This window comes from Arachis hypogaea, chromosome 9, assembly GCF_003086295.3.
Source record: "Arachis hypogaea cultivar Tifrunner chromosome 9, arahy.Tifrunner.gnm2.J5K5, whole genome shotgun sequence".
NCBI classification, from domain to species: Eukaryota; Viridiplantae; Streptophyta; class Magnoliopsida; order Fabales; family Fabaceae; genus Arachis; species Arachis hypogaea.
In genome coordinates this window covers 19175002-19196595 of record NC_092044.1, presented here as the reverse complement: position 1 = coordinate 19196595, position 21594 = coordinate 19175002, and the positions used below count along the sequence as shown (strand labels likewise).

Here is a 21594-nt window from a genome sequence, read left to right as displayed (position 1 = left end):
ATCACTGAATTACCGGTTTAGCCTGCAATAAGTTTATGCAATAGAGAACTAAGAAAAGTGGAATCCAATTTGGAAGAACAATTAACTCAGATAAAACCACAAATTGATAAGAGATATGAAAAAAGATTGCAGTAGAACACAAATTGGAGCACAAGAACATAAATGAGAGGAAAATTAAGGGACTTGTACCTTATGACTAGAGAGCAATTCAGATTTCAATCATAATGTAAGCCTAGGAAGGGTGGAAATTACGTAAGGCGGCGACGACGGTGGCGACGGTGACAGTGAGCTTAGGGTTTCCGCGGTGAGTTCTCCCTTCCCTTTCTCGCACTCACACCCTCTAATTGCATTTCTCTTCTATTGCAAATTTGCAATTGACCAACAATTATTAAGAAAAAGTTATTTTAATAAAAATAATACTAGCCATAGTACTATGGCCACTAAAAATTTTCACTAAAATATAGTTTTTTTAATAATTTTGGTGACAATGATAATAATTGTCATTAAAATATGTAATATTAATGACAAATATATAATGATCACAATAACATAACTTAAATTACAAAAATAGTGACTATTCTTTTATTGCCACTAAAAATTTGTCGCTAAAACTAATTATTCTTGTAGTGAGAAAATTAAAACACATATATAATGATTAATCATATCAAATAAAAAATTAAACAAAAATAAATTAATATAAAATAATTAATTATCCTGATAGATTAATTATAATTCACTCACAACATGAAAGAATATGGTTTATATATCATTATATATTTATTTAAAAATTATTAAAAATAATATGCTACACAATTACCATGATTAATTCTAACAAATTGCATATTTTAGCTGAATATATTAATAATAGTTTGTTACGGTATGTATTTGAAATTTATGATAATATGTATATAAATGAGAGAATAAGTAAAAAGCATTGATAAAGAATTAGTTACGGAAGAATTGTAAAATACACTTTGAAAATGAATAATGAAAGCAACACTTAAAATGAGTAATGTTATAGTGAAAATCGAAAATTTATTTGAAGAGTAAATGTTGTTTCTTTTAATAAAAAAGACATTAATAAAATTTTATCATATGTAGTATATATTTTTTTAGTCATCAAAATAAAATATATTTTATTAAAAAAATATATACCGAAGTCTCTAATTATCTCAGCTTAATTAGTAATAACATAAATAATTATTCATTCGAATATTTCTTTCATCACGTACACAATAGGAAAGATCTCTGAACCAGCTCTGCAATAAGAGCATAATTTGTCTCCTTTTGAAATATTTGTCTAACTCTCCATCAACTAACTCAAATTTATAAGTGTAGAAATCAACCTCCATCTATATCGTAGACTTCATCATGAAAAGGAAGATTCTATTTAAATAATATTAATTAATTTTTACATACAAGTCATTTAAACAATAGGTCCAAATAAGTAGCTTTGACCTAATTTACCTCACGCACCACTATCTTTTTTGCACTCCTGGTACATGTTCTTCTTCTTCTTCTTCTTCTTCTTCTTGTTCTTCTTCTTCGTCATTCCTGATACTTTGTCTTCTTTTTCTTCTTCTTCTTCTCCTCCTCCTCCTTCTTTTTCGTTATTTTTCTTTTTTGTTATCGTCTTACCAACACCACCACCACCTCCTCCTCCTCCTCCTCCTCCTCCTCCTCCTCCTCTTATTAGAATTTTTTCTCTTCCTTCTTTTTCTTCCTTCTCCTCCATCATCTTCATCATCATAATCATCATCGTTATAGTCATCGTCGTCTTCTTCTTATATGTATCATCGTTATTGATGACGTTGCCTGATCCAAAATTGATTTGAATGTATTTTTGTTGATAATTCAGTTATTTTTGTGTTTTTTTTCAAGCTGAATTTGTGCGTCGCAATCACAATTAAGGTTTGTAGCAAAATTTTAATGTAAAAACTAAGAAAATTATTGTTATCGCTATCGTTATCGTTATAGTCATCATTATAGTCATCATAATCATCATCGTTATAGTCGTTGTCGTATTCTTCTTATACGTATTGTCGTTATCGTTATCATTATCATAGAATTTTTGCCATATTGATGACGTTGCCTGATCCAAAATTTATTTGGATGTGTTTTTGTTGATAATTCAGTCATTTTTGTGTTTTTTTCAAACTGAATTTGTGTGTTACAATTATTAAGTAATTTTGGTGTATTTCTGAGTTAATTAAGGTTTGTAGCAAAAATTTATTTGGATGTATTTTTGTTGATAATTCAGTCATTTTTGTGTTTTTTTTTCAAAATAAGTTTGTGTGTCGCAATCATTAAGTAATTTTCGGTGTATTTTGTGTGAATTGAGGTGTACATGGTGCTATAATCCTCTTAATGCTATACCTAGAAAATAGAATATTGTTATTGGGCTTCTGATATTATTTTATACATATTTAAGTAATTTGTAACTATTTTTGTCCATTTATTAGGAATTTTGTTCATCAATTTATTGTAACAAACCATAGAATTTTGATCTTTTCTCAAATTGCTTTTATTTACATAGTTTTCCATTTATTAATAATAAAATTGTAGCGGTGGCCCGTGGCGAACTCCATTAAAAGTATTGTAAGGATTAATGCACTGTTGGCAACTTGGCATCTATAACTTGTATTTTATAGAGATAAGTTTTAAAGTGGTCCTTGAAGTTGCACTTAAACCTCAAGTTGGTCCCTGAAATTATTAGTTACTAAATTTAGTCCTCAAAGTTACACTCCAACACTCACAGTAGTCCCTCAGGCAGTTTTCGTTCATCACTAGCCATCGGAAAGCTGAAGTGGACCAATTCCTGCTACGCTTGCACTCCAAAAATGACGTCATATTATTTTTGGCGCGTATTTTGGCAAAAATGACATCAAGTGGTGTATTATTCTGTCCATAACGTTAAACCCTCAATTTCTACCCCTCTTCTTTTTCTCATACTCTTCAATGGATCTGCTATAACACGCTGTTGGTAATAGTTTCCTCACGGAGAAACCGAATCGCCTCCGATCTACTGAGCACAATCGTTGTCGTCGCTACTTCGCTGGGTTGTTGACCGCGTTGTCTCTGTTAAGATAAGGGTTTGTAAAAGAAAAAAAATCAATTTTGATGTTCTCCATTATTTCTTCGGTTCCATGAGTTTATCCTTTTTAGCTATTAAATCTGGTGTTGTTTGTTATTTTTGTTAGGACATGTGTGTTTATTTATCTAAATTGTGTTGATTTTGCACTCCTCCACTTTGTTGTTATTGTTGCTGCCAAGTTCTCCTCCATTTAAGAATTGAACTGCCAAGTTATCATAATTTGCATATCCTAACTAGTGTCAAAAGATATTTATCTACTGTTGAAATTATTATTACACTACAAGAAAAATTACTTTTAGCGGCCATTTATTTTGCTTTTAGTGGCAATAAAAATAACCACTAATATATTTACCGGCAATTAGACATTAGGCGTCTTATGCATTGTCGCTAAAAGGTTTTAGCGGCAATTATAACATTTGTCGGTAAAGACTTTTTTAATGGCCACAAAAAGTATATAACTTTTAGCGGCCATTTTGTTGGCAATTTATATGGCCACCAAAAGTAATTATAAAATTACAATGTTAGTCACTTTTAGTAGCCTTTATTATTGCCGCCAAAACTTATTTTACCGGCAACTTATATGGCCACTAAAAATTATTCTAAAATTGTAATGTTATTCACTTTTAGTTGCCATTACTATTGCCGCTAAAATCTTAAAACTTTTTTTTAGTTATATTATACTCATTTTTTTAGAAACAACGAAATTCCAATTTTTTTTAGAATTTCAATTATTTGTGCCAACAATTATTATTATTATTATTATACATAATATAAATATACTGAAATTAATTATTATAAAATGAGATATTTCATTAAACTTAAAATATTGATACACAAATTTCTCTTAAAAAATAATAAATCATGTTACAAATCTAAATAACAAAAAATATTACAAGTCTATAACTATGTTACATCAAGTTAGGCTATGTTACATCAAGTTAGGCTATAACAGTAGTAAGGGAGAAAATAAAGGAATGAACATAAGTTATATATAAGTAATAAGTTGCCACTGCATCAGAAACAAAATAGGAAGCCATTGTCTGCAGTAACAATTCAAAACAAACAAAATAAATAAATGAATAAAAAGAGAAATTAGGAAGCCATCATTGACAATAACAATTAAAATTAAAAAAACTTAAATCAATAAAATTAGCCTATGTTCATACCTGAAGCCACTTAAGAGTGTCAATTATCTATGTGTAAAAAATCAAAGAAATTTGGTTAATCAAAATGAAAACAAACCATACAAATCTTCTTCAAATTTTTGCTTCCATCTCTCTTCATAGTTCATACACCTCTTGGAATATATCTTTAAATTTGTAACACTATCAAACTGTAAATGAGTTTAAATATCAACAAAATAGAGAGTAAGTCACCAAATCTAAATTACTAAGAAATTTGGCATACAACAGTGACACTTGGCACTATAAATTAAACCAGAGATATGAGAATAATCATCTACCATCATATTTCTTGAGAATTGTATTCTTGGTACTCAAGTAAAGTGGCCACCTCTTTGAAAATGCCAGGGACATTGATGATTCAGCAAACGCTCAAATAGACTATAAAATTATCAAAAGCAAGCATGTTTACACACAACAATAAAAGCAAAAACAAGGGTTTATACATTTAACTAAAACATAATGGTATATGCTTGTAGAAACTATAAAATGAATCCAATCTCATCAACATTATACATAGCAAGTGCTATACCTAGGACTTTGAAATTGAAAACATCTAGTTCCATTGGACTCTCACTATTTTCAGGGACTATATAGACATAGATACAATTTGATAAAAAAAAAAGGGGTCAATGATGCTTAAAATATCAAATACATGTCCAATCAAAAAATAGCATAGGAATAGAAAAATTTATTGCATTCTGCAAAAAGGCACACAAGTAATATTATCATACAGTTGGGGAGTTAATTAGGATACCATTTGTACAAGAATCCCGATACTCCTATAATTAACTTTGAGATTTGATCACAATTTGGAATTAATTTTAAAAGCTAATAACTTTTGCTGATAAGACACGTTATTTTCAAGTCTTCTTTGCGTGAGTTTGGTTCCCAATTTTCTTTCCATGCTTTTATATTTTTAACATCAAATTCAAGTCCTCCCCCCAAATTTAAAGAAAAAAAACTCAGTTTTTTGCAATTTGTTAAGTCACTTTTTAATCACACAAAACCTGAATATACCAAAAAGACTTAAACTATTTTTAGAAATAATTAGCTCAAATAAAATTAAGCTAGCATGCATTATTATCCTATAGAGCTACCCTATGCTAATTAAATATATACTCATCACAATATTTACCTAAATTCTATTCCATCAACTTGGCCATATATATAGACACAGCACACACATTCAACTTGAAGAAATTAGGAGTACAGATAATTAACTAATTATTATAAAGTAATAATATTGTAACTCTTATATGATAGTTAATTATAGACAAGCTGTAACAAAGTAACATTGACCATTTGATTCCAAATATTTTTGCCCGAAAATCAACACATTGAATTAAAACGAACTAAAGCAACAATTATTTGCCAATAACAATAAATTAAAACTTGCCTTGAGATAATTATTCATCATTGATGAACATAATTGCAGTGCATCCCATTTATCTGCAGCATAAGCAAAAACCAATTTAGCTTTATTTAGGATCCCCTCGTCTGATTCCACGTGATCATCTTGTCAACATAAGAGTTGAAGGCAGTGAGCTAAACCAACTTATGCTCTGAGACCTTAGTTTCCGCTCACAATAAGCCACAAAATACTTGCCAAATTCTAGTAAAGCAGAATGTTTAAAGAGAATAAAATCCTTCGACTAGTTAAACTTACAAGAATTAGGAAGTCATTAGTCAGCCTATTCTCACGATCAATGTCCTTATCCTAATTGTTTCCACGATTTTCACTGCAAAATTGTTTATAAGCCATAAGAATCACAATTGGATCCAACATGCCCCCTCATCCCAGAAAAATTAAAAGTAAGAATTTAAACCTTCTCCTAATAACAAATCGTGCAACAATGCCCTTTCATCCTCCAGTTTCTTCAAAGCTGCACCTACATAGAAAGAACTCTTAATGTTAAAACCACCTTTAATCCACAATCTCAGTGAGCAAACCGTGCAATATTAATCATGGCAGAATAATTTACAATGTCAGCAATTTCTAATTAAGCAAGAGAAAGAACAAAACATATATAATTACCACTTCCCATCCAGACATTGCGAATGCATCCCTATTCTTCTGGCGGCCAAATGTTGTGATTACCCCTATCATGACCAAAGGCTTCCCCTCTGAGTAAATCCCATTGGTCTCAAGCAGTTGCTTCAAAACAAAACCCTCATTCTTGGCAGCAGTGATAAACCACTATTTTATGGTTTATATTGTGCTAAATTGAGTGGATTTTATCAATCTTTCGTACACTTATTCATACTAATTGCATGAGTTTACGTTATCCTTCTTGATTTTGTGCTATGATTGAAAACATGCTTCTTTGGCCTTATATTTGCTAATATTAATCCTCTCTTATTACTATTAGATGCTGTGATATGTGTGTTAAGTGATTTCAGGGATTACAGGGCATGAATGGCTCAGAGGATGGAAAAGAAGCATGCAAAAGTGGAAGGAATAGAAGTTGAAGGAACTGCAAAGCTGTCAGCCTGACCCTCTCGCACTAAAACAATCATAACTTGAGCTATAGAGATCTAAATAATGCGGTTCCACTTGCGTTGGAAAGCTAACGTCCGGGGCTTCGATTTGATATATAATTCGCCATAGTGGCCGTACAGATAGGCGACGTGAACGCACGCTCCATGAAAACGCGTGGATGACACCTCCGCGTCACTATGCCGCGACCTGTACGGACCAAAAAGCGCCGAGAGTGACTTCTGGACTGTTTTTGACCCAGTTCTCGGCCCAGAAAACACAGATTAGAGGCTGGGAGTGGAGCAGAATCAAATCATTCAATCATTACTCAATTTTAGGTTTTAGATGTAGTTTTTAGAGAGGGAGGTTCTCTCCTCTCTCTTAGGATTTAGGATTAGGATTCTCTTAAAGGATTTATGATTTCAACTCTTCATCAGGTTCAATATTCCTTTTACTTTATATTTCTCTTTTATTTTCAGATACTTTAATGCTTGTATTACATATGTTGCCTATTTGGCTTATGAGCCATTCATGTTAGGATTTTCTTTAATTAATATAAATTGAGGTATTTCAGACTTATATGTTATGGATGCTTTAGCTTTATCCAAATTATTTTCATTCAAGTAGATTTTCTTCTCTTTTGGCTTTGGTTGATTAATTGGTAACTCTTGAGTTATCAAACTCATTGTTGACTAAAAATTGGAATTCTTCAAGAATTAATTCGAGTTCCAATAACTCTAGCCTTTCCCAAGGAAAGACTAGGACCTGAGGAATCAAAATTAATTCCTCCACTTGACTTACCTTCATAGTTAGAAGTTGACTTAGTGGGAGAAAAATCCAATTCTCATCACAATTGATAAGGATAACCGGGATAGGACCTCCAGTTCTCATACCTTGCCAAAAGCTTTATTAGTTATTATTTTAACGACTTGTTATTTCACATTACTTGTTCAACCCTTTTCAAAACCCCAAAATATACTTTTCCATAACCAATAATAATTCATACTTCCCTATAATTCCTTGAGAAGACGACCCAAGGTTTAAATACTCGGTTATCAATTTTAAAGGGGTTTGTTACTTGTGACAACCAAAACGTTTGTACGAAGGGATTTTCTGTTGGTTTAGAATCTATACTTACAATGCTACTATATTTTTATAAAATTCTTTACTGGCAAAAATCCTAACGTCAAGCAGCAAGTTCCATCTCAAGGGAATAGAGCTTCTTGTGTTGTTTCCTAAACAATCACACGATGAAACAAGTACTGAACAAGTTCCAAGCACGAAATGATTGTCATTAACAAATATCCAAACAAGAATTAAGAGATCGAGTTGAGTGAACCTGTAGATTATGATCTTCAAGGTATCTTCTACTGATATCGCAGATTGTCCCTATAACAGTTAACAGAACGGAACCTTAAGCATGATTAGACTAAAATGAATAAAAATCAGATTGTTAGGAACTTGAAGAATTACCTGGCCAGTGATCCTGTCGAGCTGTTTGATTGCAACTCTGGTAAACATACCAAATAACAACTTCAGCTTCCCAGCTCCATTAATTACAGTATCAGTGGCCCGATACTGATCACCAAAAGCATGCCTACCAATACAAATGGCCCGATTCAAATTCCATTTTCTAAAAACAATTTAAAAGTGCATTACTATTGCATCTTGGAAGGTTCAACACACATTCGTGTTCAAAAACATGGACATGACCCTAAAATAATGTGTCCTTGATGTAAAATGAGCATAAGTAACTTGATCAAAGTATTGTCCTTCAAAAAATTATCATCATCGTCATCTCAGATCACAAACCAAGAAAGTAATAATAATTAAGATTACAAAAATAGAATTCATCAAATCTGGACTTAGGAATTCCAGTAATCAATCCCTAATAGAAAAAAAGATAAAATTAAAAATTAAAAAGGAAATTGGTAAAGCGAGAATTGAGGCCCCAGTCAACAATTCAATATATAACTTTCATGATGCAGGAGTCTCACTAATTTGAATTAACTTGAATCACGGTTAATTAGAACCGTACCTTGGGATCGGTACTCAGAGGCCTTCTGGCGAAAATCGCGAGCGACGAGACGCGCAACTTTGTCTTTGGCTTTGGAGATGATTAAGAGGCCGTGCAAATGCGAGACGTTATGAGGCGTGTACTCAAACTCTGGGACGGGTTTGCCAGTGGCTTTGAATGTCTTTGCCAACCTCTCACTCACTTCCTCGATTCGAGAAGACGCACCGGAGCCACTCTTCGGTTCTGGCTCCGCATGATTCTGATCGGCCATTCGTAATTCGAGTTGGGAGAGACAGAGTGCGAAATGAGAGGTGATTTTGGGATTTGTATTGACGTCACAGCTTGTTGTTGAAGATCGACAGTGTCAGAGAAAAGCGTAGATGTCAGAGGTTTGGGCATTGCTACCAGATCTAGAAATGAGTTAGTGGAGGAGGCGCCTTTGCTCGACGGCGGTGGCGATGGCGGCAGCGACGGCTACGATGAGATTAGGGTTTTGGCGGTGAGACCATTCTTCACCTTCAACATAAGCCAGATCCCTTTCTCTTTGAATATATGAATCAACATTTTTTATGCCAAAGTTCTAAGAAGCACAAGCAATAATTCATTTAAAAAATATTTCAATGATAATAATACTGGCCATAACTCTATGGCCACTAAAAATTGTTTACAAACAAAACTTTTTTTGTATTTATTAGTGGCAATAAAAATAATTGCCATTATAATATATAGTAATAAAGGCAAATATATAATTGCCACAAAAACATAACTTAAATTAAAGAATTAGTGGCCATTGTATTATTGCCACTAAAAGTTTGTCGCTAAAACATGTTTTTTAGTAGTGTTATCTACCCTCTTATTATTGTGTAATGCATTTATGTACTGCTGAAATTATTATTATCTTAATTTGCATATTCTATCTGGTGGCTAGTTAATATTTGATTTTACGTAATAATTTGAAATGATTTATTCCTCATTCGGCCATTGGTTCATCATAGATTCTAACTGGCTTATTATCAAAATTTTTAGTATGTTACTATTAATGTTATATGAAACTAAAAACATTGTTCAAAAAAAATAATATAAATGAATGATTTGGATGCGTTTTTGTTCATCATCATAATCATCATCGTTATAGTCATTGTCGTCTTCTTCATATACGTGTCGTCGTTATCATTATCGTTATCATAGAATTTTTGCCATATTGACGATGCTGCCTAATCCAAAATTGATTTGGATGTGTTTTTGTTGTTAATTCAGTAATTTTTGTGTTTTTTTCAAACTGAGTTTTGTGTCGCAATCATTAAGTGATTTTGGTGTATTTCTGAGTTAATTAAGATTTGTAGCAAAATTTTGATGTAAAAACTAAAAAAATTATGTGTTATTGTTAAGAAATTTCGGTGTATTTTTATTCTGATAAATTCTGCATAATTCAAAACTCTTCATCTTCCTTCTCCTCCTCATCTTTTGATGTTTCTTCTTCTTTTTCATCATCGTGATCTTTTTTTCTTATTCGTCTTTGTGTTTTGTAGCAAAATTTTGGTGTAAAAACTAAGATATTTTTGTGTCATTGTTAACAAATTTCGATGTATTTATATTGTGATAAGTTCTGCATAATTCAAAATTCTTCTTCTTTCTCCTCCACATCTTTTGCATCTTTTTCTTCTTCTTTTTCATCATTATCCTCTTCTTTTTTAATTTTTATTAATTTTTTTCTTGTTTTACCTTCTCAAGTTTCTTCTTATTTTATTCTCTTAACAAGAATTAAAAAAAAATAAACAAAAAAGAAGAAGAAACGCATATATAATACTGCAAAATTACTTGGAAGAGGATGAAACTACATTTATTCAACTAAAAAAAAGAAATAAAAAAATTATATGCATGTTTCATTGAGTTGCATGTCTTTTTGAACTCACATTGTATGATGTAATCAAAAAATAATAGCGGCGTATTTTGGTTTGTGTTTAGGTGTATTTTTGTTTGTCATTCGATATATTTTGTGTGAATTGAGGTGTACGTGGTGCTGTTTTCCTCTTTATGCTATAACTAGATAATAGAATATTGTTATTGGGCTTCTGATATTATTTTGTACATATTTAAATAATTTGTAACTGTTTTTGTCCTTCAATTTGTTGTAACAAGCCATAGAATTTTGTTCTAGTGCTTCTAGTATCATTTTATGCATGTTTCATTGAGTTGCATGTCTTTTTAAATTCACATTGTATGATATAATAAAAAAATAATAACGGTGTATTTTGATTTGTATTTTGATGTATTTTATTTGTCTTTTGGTGTATTTCGTGTGAATTGAGGTATACTTAATGCTATTGTCTTCTTTATGCTGTAACTATATCACAGAATATTGTTATTGTGCTTTTGATGTTATTTTGTACATATTTGAGTGACTTGCAACTATTTTTGTCCATTTATCAAGAATTTTATTCATCGATTTCTTATAACAAACTATAGAATTTTATTCTAGTGCTTCTGGTACCATTTTAATTATGTTGAGTTGCGTGATCTTTTTGAATTCACATTGTATGGTGTACTAAAAAAATGTATTTTGGTTTGTATTTCGGTGTATTTTGTTTGTCTTTTTGGTATATTTCGTGTGAATTGAGGTGTACTTGGTACTGTTGTCCTTTTATGCTGTAACTATACAACAGAATATTGTTATTGTGTTTTTGGTATTATTTTGTACATATTTAAATGATATGCAACTGTTTTTGTCTATTTATCAAGATTTTTTTCTTCAATTTCTTGTAACAAAGTATAGAATTTTGTTTTAATACTTCTAGTATTATTTTATGCATGTCTTTTTGAACTCACATTGTTTTACTCTCTTAACAAGAATAAAAAAAATTAAACAAAGAAGAAGAAATACAAAATGATGCAAAATTACTTAGAAGATGATGAATCTACATTCATTCAACTAAAAGAAAAAAATAAATTAGAAAAAAAGAAGAAGAAAAAATGCATTAAAAAAATATTTTTGTGAATTTATAGCAAAATTTTGGTGTAAAAACTAAAAAATTTATGTGTTATTGTTAAAAATTTCGGTGTATTTTTATTCTGATAAGTTCTGCATAATTCAAAACTCTTCCTCTTCCTCCTCCTCATCTTCTGTTGTTTCTTCTTTTTCATCTTCTTATTTTATTTTTCTCATAATTTTTTTGGGAGAAAAAAATCAAACAAAGAAAAAAATACATAATGTTACGTTGTAAAATCAATAGAAAGAGGAAGAGAGAAAAAATACAGTAACAACAATAACAATAAAAAGAATGACGAAGAGGATAAAACATTCGAAGAAGAAGAAGAAGAAGGAATGAGAAAAAAAGGAGTAAGAACACAAAGAAGAAGGAGAAGAAAGAGGAGGAGGAGGAAGAGAAACGCATAATACAAACGTTGGAGAAGAAACGTAAAAAAAGAGAAAAAGAATACGAAAAAAAGACGTGATTTTACGCACGTATTATGTAAGTGAGTTTTGGTAGGTTAAGGTTAACGTTTTTTGGACTTGTTTACTAAAATAAGTTTGTATATATAGTAGGACTATGATAATAGAAATTTTAAGATACTTGGAGACTAGCTATAAAGATTCTAAGTCGAACTAATGATATATAATATATGTCACCTAACTTTTTGTGTTTATAGTTTATTATTTATTGTTCATTTATTTAGCTTGAGTTTAGAAATAATTGTGTCACTTGACAAACCTGAGATAACTCAAAAATCATTTTAAAACGCATCTAGAGTCTGTTGAAGACATTGGAAGATATCTTTCTAAATCCTGATATCTCAGAGTATAATTTAACTGAACTCAAATAACAAGCTTATAACTTGAACATGTTAATATATGTTTTTCCTGCAAATAAGTTCATCGAAAAGAAATTAGGTGACAAGTTCAATGAAAATAATCATAAGACTTAATAACAATAGGCTTTGGCTATAATTTTTAAGTAAGCTCATAAAGATCATCTACATCCTGATAGAATGCCCTCACAGTATGCTTTTGAAGATGATCGTGTTGCTGGAATTCTTTCACTGGATTACAAAAGATGGAGGCAAGAATACTACAATATAATTTTTTGGCTTCTTACTTTCATGGATGAAACCTTCAAGAACAAAATGATAGGTTGTGTTTTTGCCTCTGATATCTGGATTAAAATTGAGAATTATTTCTCTAAATCTATTTGATACAAAGTCAAGTGTAACACCTTACCATACAGAGTCTTATGCTTAAGTCATAATTCAGAGATGGCAAGGTATTACGACCTCTAAAATAAAAATTTAATACATATAGTAGTAGGAATGATTGATTATAACTAGGAGCCTTTGTAGAAAAAGGGGTAAACAAAAACCATCGCAACTCTAAAGCGCAACACTCCGATCGACAACGTAACGAACAAGGATAACCAACACGAGATTATATATATACAAAGGAGTGTCAAAAACAGGAATATCAAGACTCAAGATCCGGCTGCGAAGATAACCGGTCCGAGCATAGCAATATGTACATATGATAAAAATAAGGAAAACCCCAAGGAAACCCAAAGGGACACCAATATACAAAATCTATTCTCCAAAATTCTCCCATAAGAGGAGTCATCACAGTTTGTATTATTTAATGGAGATAGAAGTATCTAAGCAAAACATATAAACCAAAACATAGCCCCGAGAACAAAGGATCTTCGCAAATCTAGAAGCCTCCAGCATGCCTCAGCAAGAAACCTCACGTCCTGCATCTGAAAACCACAAAATCCGCATGGGTGAGAACCAGAGGTCCCCAGCATGGTAACAGCTTCCACATATATAATACATAATAATGGAGGAAAGCCAAAGGCAATCCTAGAACTTCCTTCAGATAATATCAAAGCTTATAAACAAGCTAAACCATAAAGGGCATCTGACTAAAGATTCTTCAGTCTAACTAATACTTCCCTTTCCAATTCCTTCAAACCTCCCAACCACCAGTAGGAGTATAATGTAGCAAACACAGTTATATCAAACGAAGAATATGCAAATAGGAACAGTTAAGGCATTTAGACAATTAGCAAATATTATGCAGTCAAATAGGCAATCTCAAACAATTCATATAGTATGCATATGATGAATGCCTGTCCCTAGTGGCTGATGATATCATCTGTCGGTTATAGAGCCAACCCGACAAGTCCTGGTAGCTAACCATTGGACTGTCCCTCTGTCATGCATCCCCAACTCGAGTTATACTCGTCATAAACTTGATCATAATCATGATCTATATCCATCACCCTCACTGGTAAATATTTACGGGGGCGAGCTCATCCGGGTCTTTCACAGTGCCCGGCCACACTTATGACATAGGGTCAAAAGAGCTTCGAGTCTCAACCTGGAGCACGTGGTGGCTAGCCACTGCTACTACCCAGGGAAACTCGTATCTCCGATAGTGGAAGTGCAAATCACAATTATCAATAATTCAGCATAAACATGCATGAATTCTCATCCATGGATCAACATCCATATCAGCCATCCGGCTCACGGTTAAATCCATAACCAGCCAATATTCATAGCATACACAGCTATTCCGGCTCACGGTTCAATCCAGAACCAGCCAATATTCATAAACAATTACGGCCCTTCGGCCAATGGCATACAAGCACTTCCACCACCATCCTCCACATCTCACATAATCATCAATGATCCTCATTGATCATTCATTTTCCCTTGCTTCACTCGCAAGTTACCACATTCACTAGCCTTTCTTCTCATAGCTAGACATATCATAATGATTTAAGATATAAGTGGTGAGATCGGAGACTTAGAAGTATGAGATTTGACTTTTAAAACTCAAAAATCAACTTTGGGATGAAAACAGGTCCACGCGTACGCGCACTCCACGCGCATGCGTGGATGGCCTCAAAAACTCATCAACGCGCAAGCGTCATGCACGCTAACGCGTGGATTAAAACTTTGCCAATCGACGCGTACGCGTCAACCACGCGTACGCGTGGGCGTCCTCGTGCCCCAGGCACAACACTGGCACAGTTCTGGCATAACTCTCTGGAAAATGGCTGGGCATTGGGTGCAGCACAATCGGCGCGCCCGCGCACATCACGCGCACGCGTGGATGGCATTTTCGGGAAGAACGGCGCGCACGCGCCAAGTGCGCCCACGCGCAAGGGTCATTCTGCTAAAAATTTTCTAAGTTAAAAGCTGCAGAATTCACCAATTTAAACCCCAATCTTCCAACGGACATAACTTTCTCATTTTAAATCGTTTTTCACCCGTTCTTCGAACGGCATGGACATCCCGGATCCAATTTCATTTCTAAATAGATTTGGCACAAAACAGAGATCCGTAGTCCAAGTTATGTCCCACCAAAGTATGCCCAAAAACCATATTTTTCATAAAAACCACAAAGTGCCATTTTCAAAACAAGCCATTTCCAACTCTTTTCTAAATCAATCAAAACATGCCATTTTCATCCCTTTTTCTTGAAATCAATCAAAATACATCAATTTCAACATCAAGCCTCCTCAACTCACACATTGACACTTTACCACAAATTACAAAATCACTATCTCATCATTTTAACCCACTTCACCCAAGTGGCTCAAACTCAAACATATTGACATATCATATACTCTTCCTCATGCCAAATCCAACAACACCAATCCCAATAATTCATTATTATACACAATCAACATCATGCTCACCATAAATATGGTTCAACCCACAATTCAACCATAACCAATCATCAAGCATATATCACAACATGCATATTTCTCATACATCATACCACCAAGGCATCATTAATCATCATCACATATATAACCACATCATATATATCAACAATTCAACAACACCAACCATTCAATGCCTATCTTAGGGCCTCTAGCCTAAGTATTTCCTACCACATTACATATTAGATACGGGAAACCGAAACCATACCTTAGCCGATTTTCCCAAGCTCCACCGGAGCACTTCCAAATCACTTATCCACAAGCTCTCAAGGCCTCAACACCTCCAAGAACAGATTTTTCACCACCAAACCCTTTCCAAGCTTTTCAAAATCACCAATCAAGCTCCAATATTCACATATACACAACCTAAGCCACAATCATCATACCCATACACAACATCTCAAAACCCAAACATCATAAAACAACAAAATACACTAGGGTTGAGAATCTTACCACACCCAAGGTCCAAGGAGACAAGATTAACCTTCTCCTTCAAGAGAGTTGGGTCCTATAATATCAAAGAACCCAAAATCTCAACATTTCACCCATGAAACTCGAAAATAAGGGCTGAGATTTCGAACAGCAACACGTGGCTTACCTCAAGATTGGTTGTATGGGTTTTGTAGAGCTCTCTGCGGTGAACGCGTGGCCGCAAACGGAGCGGCAATCGGAGCTCTAGATCAAAAGTTATGGTGGTTTGAAGATCAACCAAGGGAGAGAACTTGAGAGAGTGTTCTTCCTCCCTTTCTCTCTAATTTCAGCTTGTGTGTGTAACAAATGAGGAGAGAGAGTGCTGAAAACTAGGGTTTTGGTTAAGTTATGTTGGGCCAAGGGCCCACTTTGGGTCCAATTGGCCCGGTTTGACCCGTTCGGTCCAATCTTGGTCCGATTTCTATAAAATTGGTACCGAAATTCTCGTCTCAATCTCCTCTATCACATTTAGCCACAAAAATCACATTTTTGGGCTTTCTAGAATAAATTCTCATTTATGAGTTAATTAGCCGTTAATTAACCAGGTTTTACATCAAGCAATTGAAATTCTAGCTGAAGCTTACAAAGAAGCAAGGTCTTACTACTGTAGATTATGTCTCACGAATAAAGAGAATTGTTGATTCTTTAGCCTCTCTGAAATTTTTCCTAACTAGTGATGAACATATTGATGCTCTCTTGAAAGGTCTCAATGAAGATTACCAAAACCTAATTACTACTGTTTCTACTAAATCAGAATTGTATTCTCTCTAAGAGATTGAAATTTCTATTCTGTCTCATGATAATATGCTTGAAAAATTTTGTTTATCTGAATCTTTTTTTCCTCAAGTATATCTCACCCAATCTGCATTCCCTTTTTCATCCTCCGCTGGAAGAAGCATTGGGGGTAGAAAGGGCATGGTAGAAGATTCTTTAGAGGTTGTTGTTCTTTCTTTCCTAATAATAATCATCCCCAATGTCAAGTTTATGGCTGTTTAGGTCATATTGCTTGGTATTGTTTTCAGATATTCAATCAAGAACAGCCACCCCTTCCCAGATCGCATGATTTTCACAATCTAGTGCCTCCTCCTCTATTGCTTCGTCTTCTTCGACTTCAGCAACTCCATCCCCCCCACCATCCTCCTTTCATAATCCCTGTGCCTATATGGTCGTGCCATCCTCCGTCTCTGATCCAACGTAATTTTTTGATGTTAGTGTCTCCCATCACATCACTCCTCATTAGTCTAACTTTCTCTCGTGTTCTAACTATTCGGGTCCTGAACAGATTCATGTAGGTAATGGAGTAGGTATGTATATTAAGCATATTGGTGATTCTTATTTGTATGCTCTTGATTCTAAAAGATGGTTTAAATTGTAATCCTTAATTCATGCACCTGATATTACTAAGAATCTTGTGAGTGTCTCTAAATTTGTAAAAGATAATGTATTATTTTTTGAATTTCATAATGATTTTTGCTTTGTGAAGTGCAAGCACACCAAGAAAATTCTTCTACAAGATTTTAACACTAGAGGTCTCTACCAATTTTACAATGTTGTTGTTCCAAGACTTCCATCATCCTCTCCATCCTGCTTTATTATTTGTTTCTTCTTCCAATTTTCAATTGTGGCATAAGCGATTTGGACTTGCCACAACTACCACTATTAAATCTGTTCTTCACTAGTGTAATTCTTTATAATTTTCTAATAAAAATGATGGTTTTATGCATGTGTGGTGCAATGACTGTGCTTGTGCTAAAATGCACAAATTACCTTTTCCAGATTTACTTACTTCCTATGATTCTCTTTTACAACTTGTTTATTCTGATATTTGGGGGCTAGCCCCATGATTTCTTATTTAGGGTATCGATATTATGTAATTTTTATTGATGCATTCTCAAGATATATATGTCTTTATCTGTTAGTAAATAAATCTCAAATTTTTTATGTTTTTTTTTCAATATAAAGTTTACATTGAAAAATTAATTGGCCACACTATTAAATGTTTACAATCTAATAATGATAAGGAGTATGTCTTCAATTCTTTTTCTTCCTATTTACAATAGTTTGGAATTGCTCATAGGTTTCCTTATCCTTTCATTCATGAGCAAAATGGAAGGACAAAGACAAAACATCACCATCTCACTAAAATGGCTTTGGCCATACTTCCCACTACTCGTATGCCTTTAACATTTTGGAATGAAGAAATCTTGACTGATGTTTTCTTCATAAATAGACTGCCAACTTCTGTCTTAGACAACATTAAGTCATTTTTTGAAGTCTTTTTTTTATCATAAACCTGATTATACTTTCTTAAAAATCTTTGACAGTTTTTGCTATTCTAATTTGAGATCGTATAATAAAAACAAATTTAGCTATAGGTCTCATCAATGTGTGTTTTTAAGCTATGCTCAAAATTATAAAGGATATAAATGCTTATCCCAACTGGTAAAGTGTATATTTTAAGAAAGGTGCTATTTGATGAGAATATATTTTCATAACCTTTGTTATTCTCTGGAGGTTCTAAGTCTATATTACATCCTGTTACTTACTGCTTCAACTGATGACTTTGTTCTTAGACTAGTAGCTTTAAGGCCTCCTGATCCTGTAGTGCAACCTGACTCCACTTATTCCTTGCAAACTGAAGATACTATCATCAATGTTTCTCCTTCTATTCTCAATCAGACTCATATCAATACTGATGTGTCCACTACCCCAATTGTTTCTTTACAACTTATTCTGCCCCAACTGTACAGCCTGATTCTGCCCCCCAAAAATACTCATCACATGGTCATCAGGTCCAAGAAAAGTATTCGTCGACTTAAAGCATATCTTTCTTATTTGAATTCTCAAGTCATTGATGCAAAAGTCATTTGAATTTTTACTAACAAATTCTCTAAGAACACTTGTCAATAAAACAGCCGTAGTTATTTATAAAAATTTTGGGCATAGTGATCTAAAGAAAACTACATATCTATAAATTTATGATTGATAATTTATTTTTACAACTTTAATCTCCGCTCAAATTGCTAGTTTCTCATCATTTTAAGATGTTATTAAAATAAAAAAACAACCGTAGTTATTTATGCAAATTTGGGGCATAGTGATCTAAAGAAAACTACATATCAATAAATTTATGGTTGATAATTTATTTCCACAACTTTGATCTTTGCTTAAATATCTTTTATTTACATAGTTTTTCATTTATTAATAACAATCATTGTAGCGGTAGCCCGTGGCGGGCTATATTAAAAGTACCGCAAGGATAAATGCACTATTGGCATCTACAACATGTGTTCTATATATACTATTGTATTTATTCGCATGGTATACGAAAAATATTTAATATTTTATTTATATTTAAGATAATTTTAATAAAATTATTTTTTAATATATTTTTAAATTAAATCTAACTTATTTTTTATTTATGTGAATATTAAATAATAGTACATAATAAAAAAATTTTACAAAATAATTAGATTAATTAAAAATATAATATGTAATAAATCAATGTCTTAATTTTTATAAAAAAATGTATATATACATTTTTTTGTCTCAAACAATAATCGTTGCACATCTATAGACTGTATCTCTATTTCTGTATCAAATAAAATTTAAATATTATTTATATAAAAATTTATATCTAACTACAAAAATAAAATATAAAAAACATAATTAACAACAAAAAGATACAAATTGATTAAACAGTACCTAATCATTTTAATTTATCAAAGATTTCTCTATATACAAAATTAATCATGCAATTCCCCAAAATTTTCTCAAGAGATAAAAGTTTATAATCACATAATACATTAAACAGACATATGACTATACATAGTATAGAATTAATCTACTATAAATTAAAAATAAAAATATTCAATTAATTTGATTATCGATTTCATAATAAATCATTATAATTATGTGGATTTAATTTTTAAAATTAAAAATATAAAAATATATATTTTTTAATTAATAATTTTTTTTATTTATGTATATGTATATATTAATTATTTAATTAATAGTTTTCTTGTTATGAGAATATACTTATTTTGTTTAAATAATTTTAAATATTTTTTATTTATATATACATATAATTAATTGTACGTAAATATATTTGAGTCATATAGGTTAGTTAATTATTTTTTCAGTCCATAATTATTCAATAGTTCTTTTATTCTATCAATAATTCAATATCACATACATGTAATAATTTTTATAAATCATGATAGTTTTCTTATTTATATATACTAATATACATATATATTATTTGTGTAACTAATATAGTTTTTCTTATTCTTAGAACATATTTATTTTATTTAAATAATTTTAAATATTTCATATTTATGTATATATCATATTAATTGTAGATATATTTAAATTATATATATTAATTATTTTTTATTATAATTGTTATTTTATAATTAATAGTTTTCTTATTCTCAATATATATATATATATATATATATATATATATATATATATATATATATATTTCTTGATTACGATTATTTCTTGATATATATTTATTTTTTGATTACGATTATAATTGTACATTTACTTAATAGCTAGTAATAATGATAGAATTGATTGTTTTAAGATAAAAAAATAAACTTTTAATTAATGTTAAATTAATTTAATATATATTCATTATAGTCATAAATTTTAGCTATTAACATAGAGTAAATAGCCAAAATCATCCCTGAAAGATACTCCGATCTCTATTTTGGTCCTCGAAAGATAAAGATAATCAAAATCGTCCCTGAAAGATACACGATTGATCACGTTAGTTCTTCTGTCAGTTGGATGATGACGTGTCACGTTAAGTGCCACGTGGCATATGATGACGTGGATGGCTAATGTCACGTGTCAAAAGATAATTGGTTGATATGTCAGATCAGTGACACCTGGCATGTCACGTATCAGATAAGTGACACGTGGCATACCACGTGGCATTTGACATGTAAAAAAGTTATTTATAATCAAAATAGTCCTTGAAAGATACTCCGTAAATCATTTTCATTCGTGAAATTTTAAAAATTAATCAAATTAGTCCTTATATAAGTTTTTTTTATTTTTTCTTGATAATATTAAATTTAAAATATTTTTTGATACTACTAATTTTAATAGAAATGTAATTGACAATTAAAAAATTAGTAATTGTATCTTTTCTTCTTAAAAATTTTTTCAATAAAATTACTCTCTCCTTTAATTCTTCTCAAAATCTCTGTTATTCTTTTCTATTCTAAAACTTTTTTTACATTATTATTACATTTTGCTGGAATATATATATACTCAAAAGTCAAAATATTGAAAGTCAAAATTCAAGAAGATCCACAAATTTTGCTTCAATTTCAAACTTTACAAAATATTGAAAACTTGTTGCTTAATTATTATTATTATTATTATTATTATTATTATTATTATTATATATGCTAAACGAATTGCTTCTTAAGCTATTACATGCAATGATCATAATAAATTTTGTGTGTTTCATATGTTTGAGATAGATTATATAATTTTTCTTTTAATATCACTACCATTACATCCTATATGTAAGTAATACCGTAATGAAAAAAAAATATGTAGTAAAAAAAAATAGTGGTATAACTTTGTTTAGGTTAACATACATAAATTTTGATTTT

The 21594-nt window shown here is 31.5% G+C and overlaps 1 protein-coding gene and 1 long non-coding RNA gene across 2 annotated transcripts; both read right to left on the bottom strand.

Annotated features, from left to right (window-relative positions):
- Positions 1–5600: 5600 nt before the first annotated feature.
- LOC112712933 (uncharacterized) lies at positions 5601–6372 on the bottom strand. The gene is made up of 3 exons (XR_011865104.1): positions 6314–6372; positions 5945–6167; positions 5601–5727 (listed from the first exon to the last, which is right to left on the bottom strand). It is a non-coding gene; the product is annotated as an uncharacterized lncRNA (long non-coding RNA).
- Positions 6373–7690: 1318 nt separating this feature from the next.
- Positions 7691–9315, bottom strand: LOC140174952 (AUGMIN subunit 1-like). The gene is made up of 4 exons (XM_072201871.1): positions 8793–9315; positions 8228–8351; positions 8094–8143; positions 7691–7989 (listed from the first exon to the last, which is right to left on the bottom strand). Exons 1-2 carry the CDS (start codon positions 9040–9042, stop codon positions 8311–8313), a joined length of 291 nt encoding a protein of 96 aa, XP_072057972.1. The 5' UTR covers positions 9043–9315; the 3' UTR covers positions 7691–7989; positions 8094–8143; positions 8228–8310.
- Positions 9316–21594: the final 12279 nt, after the last annotated feature.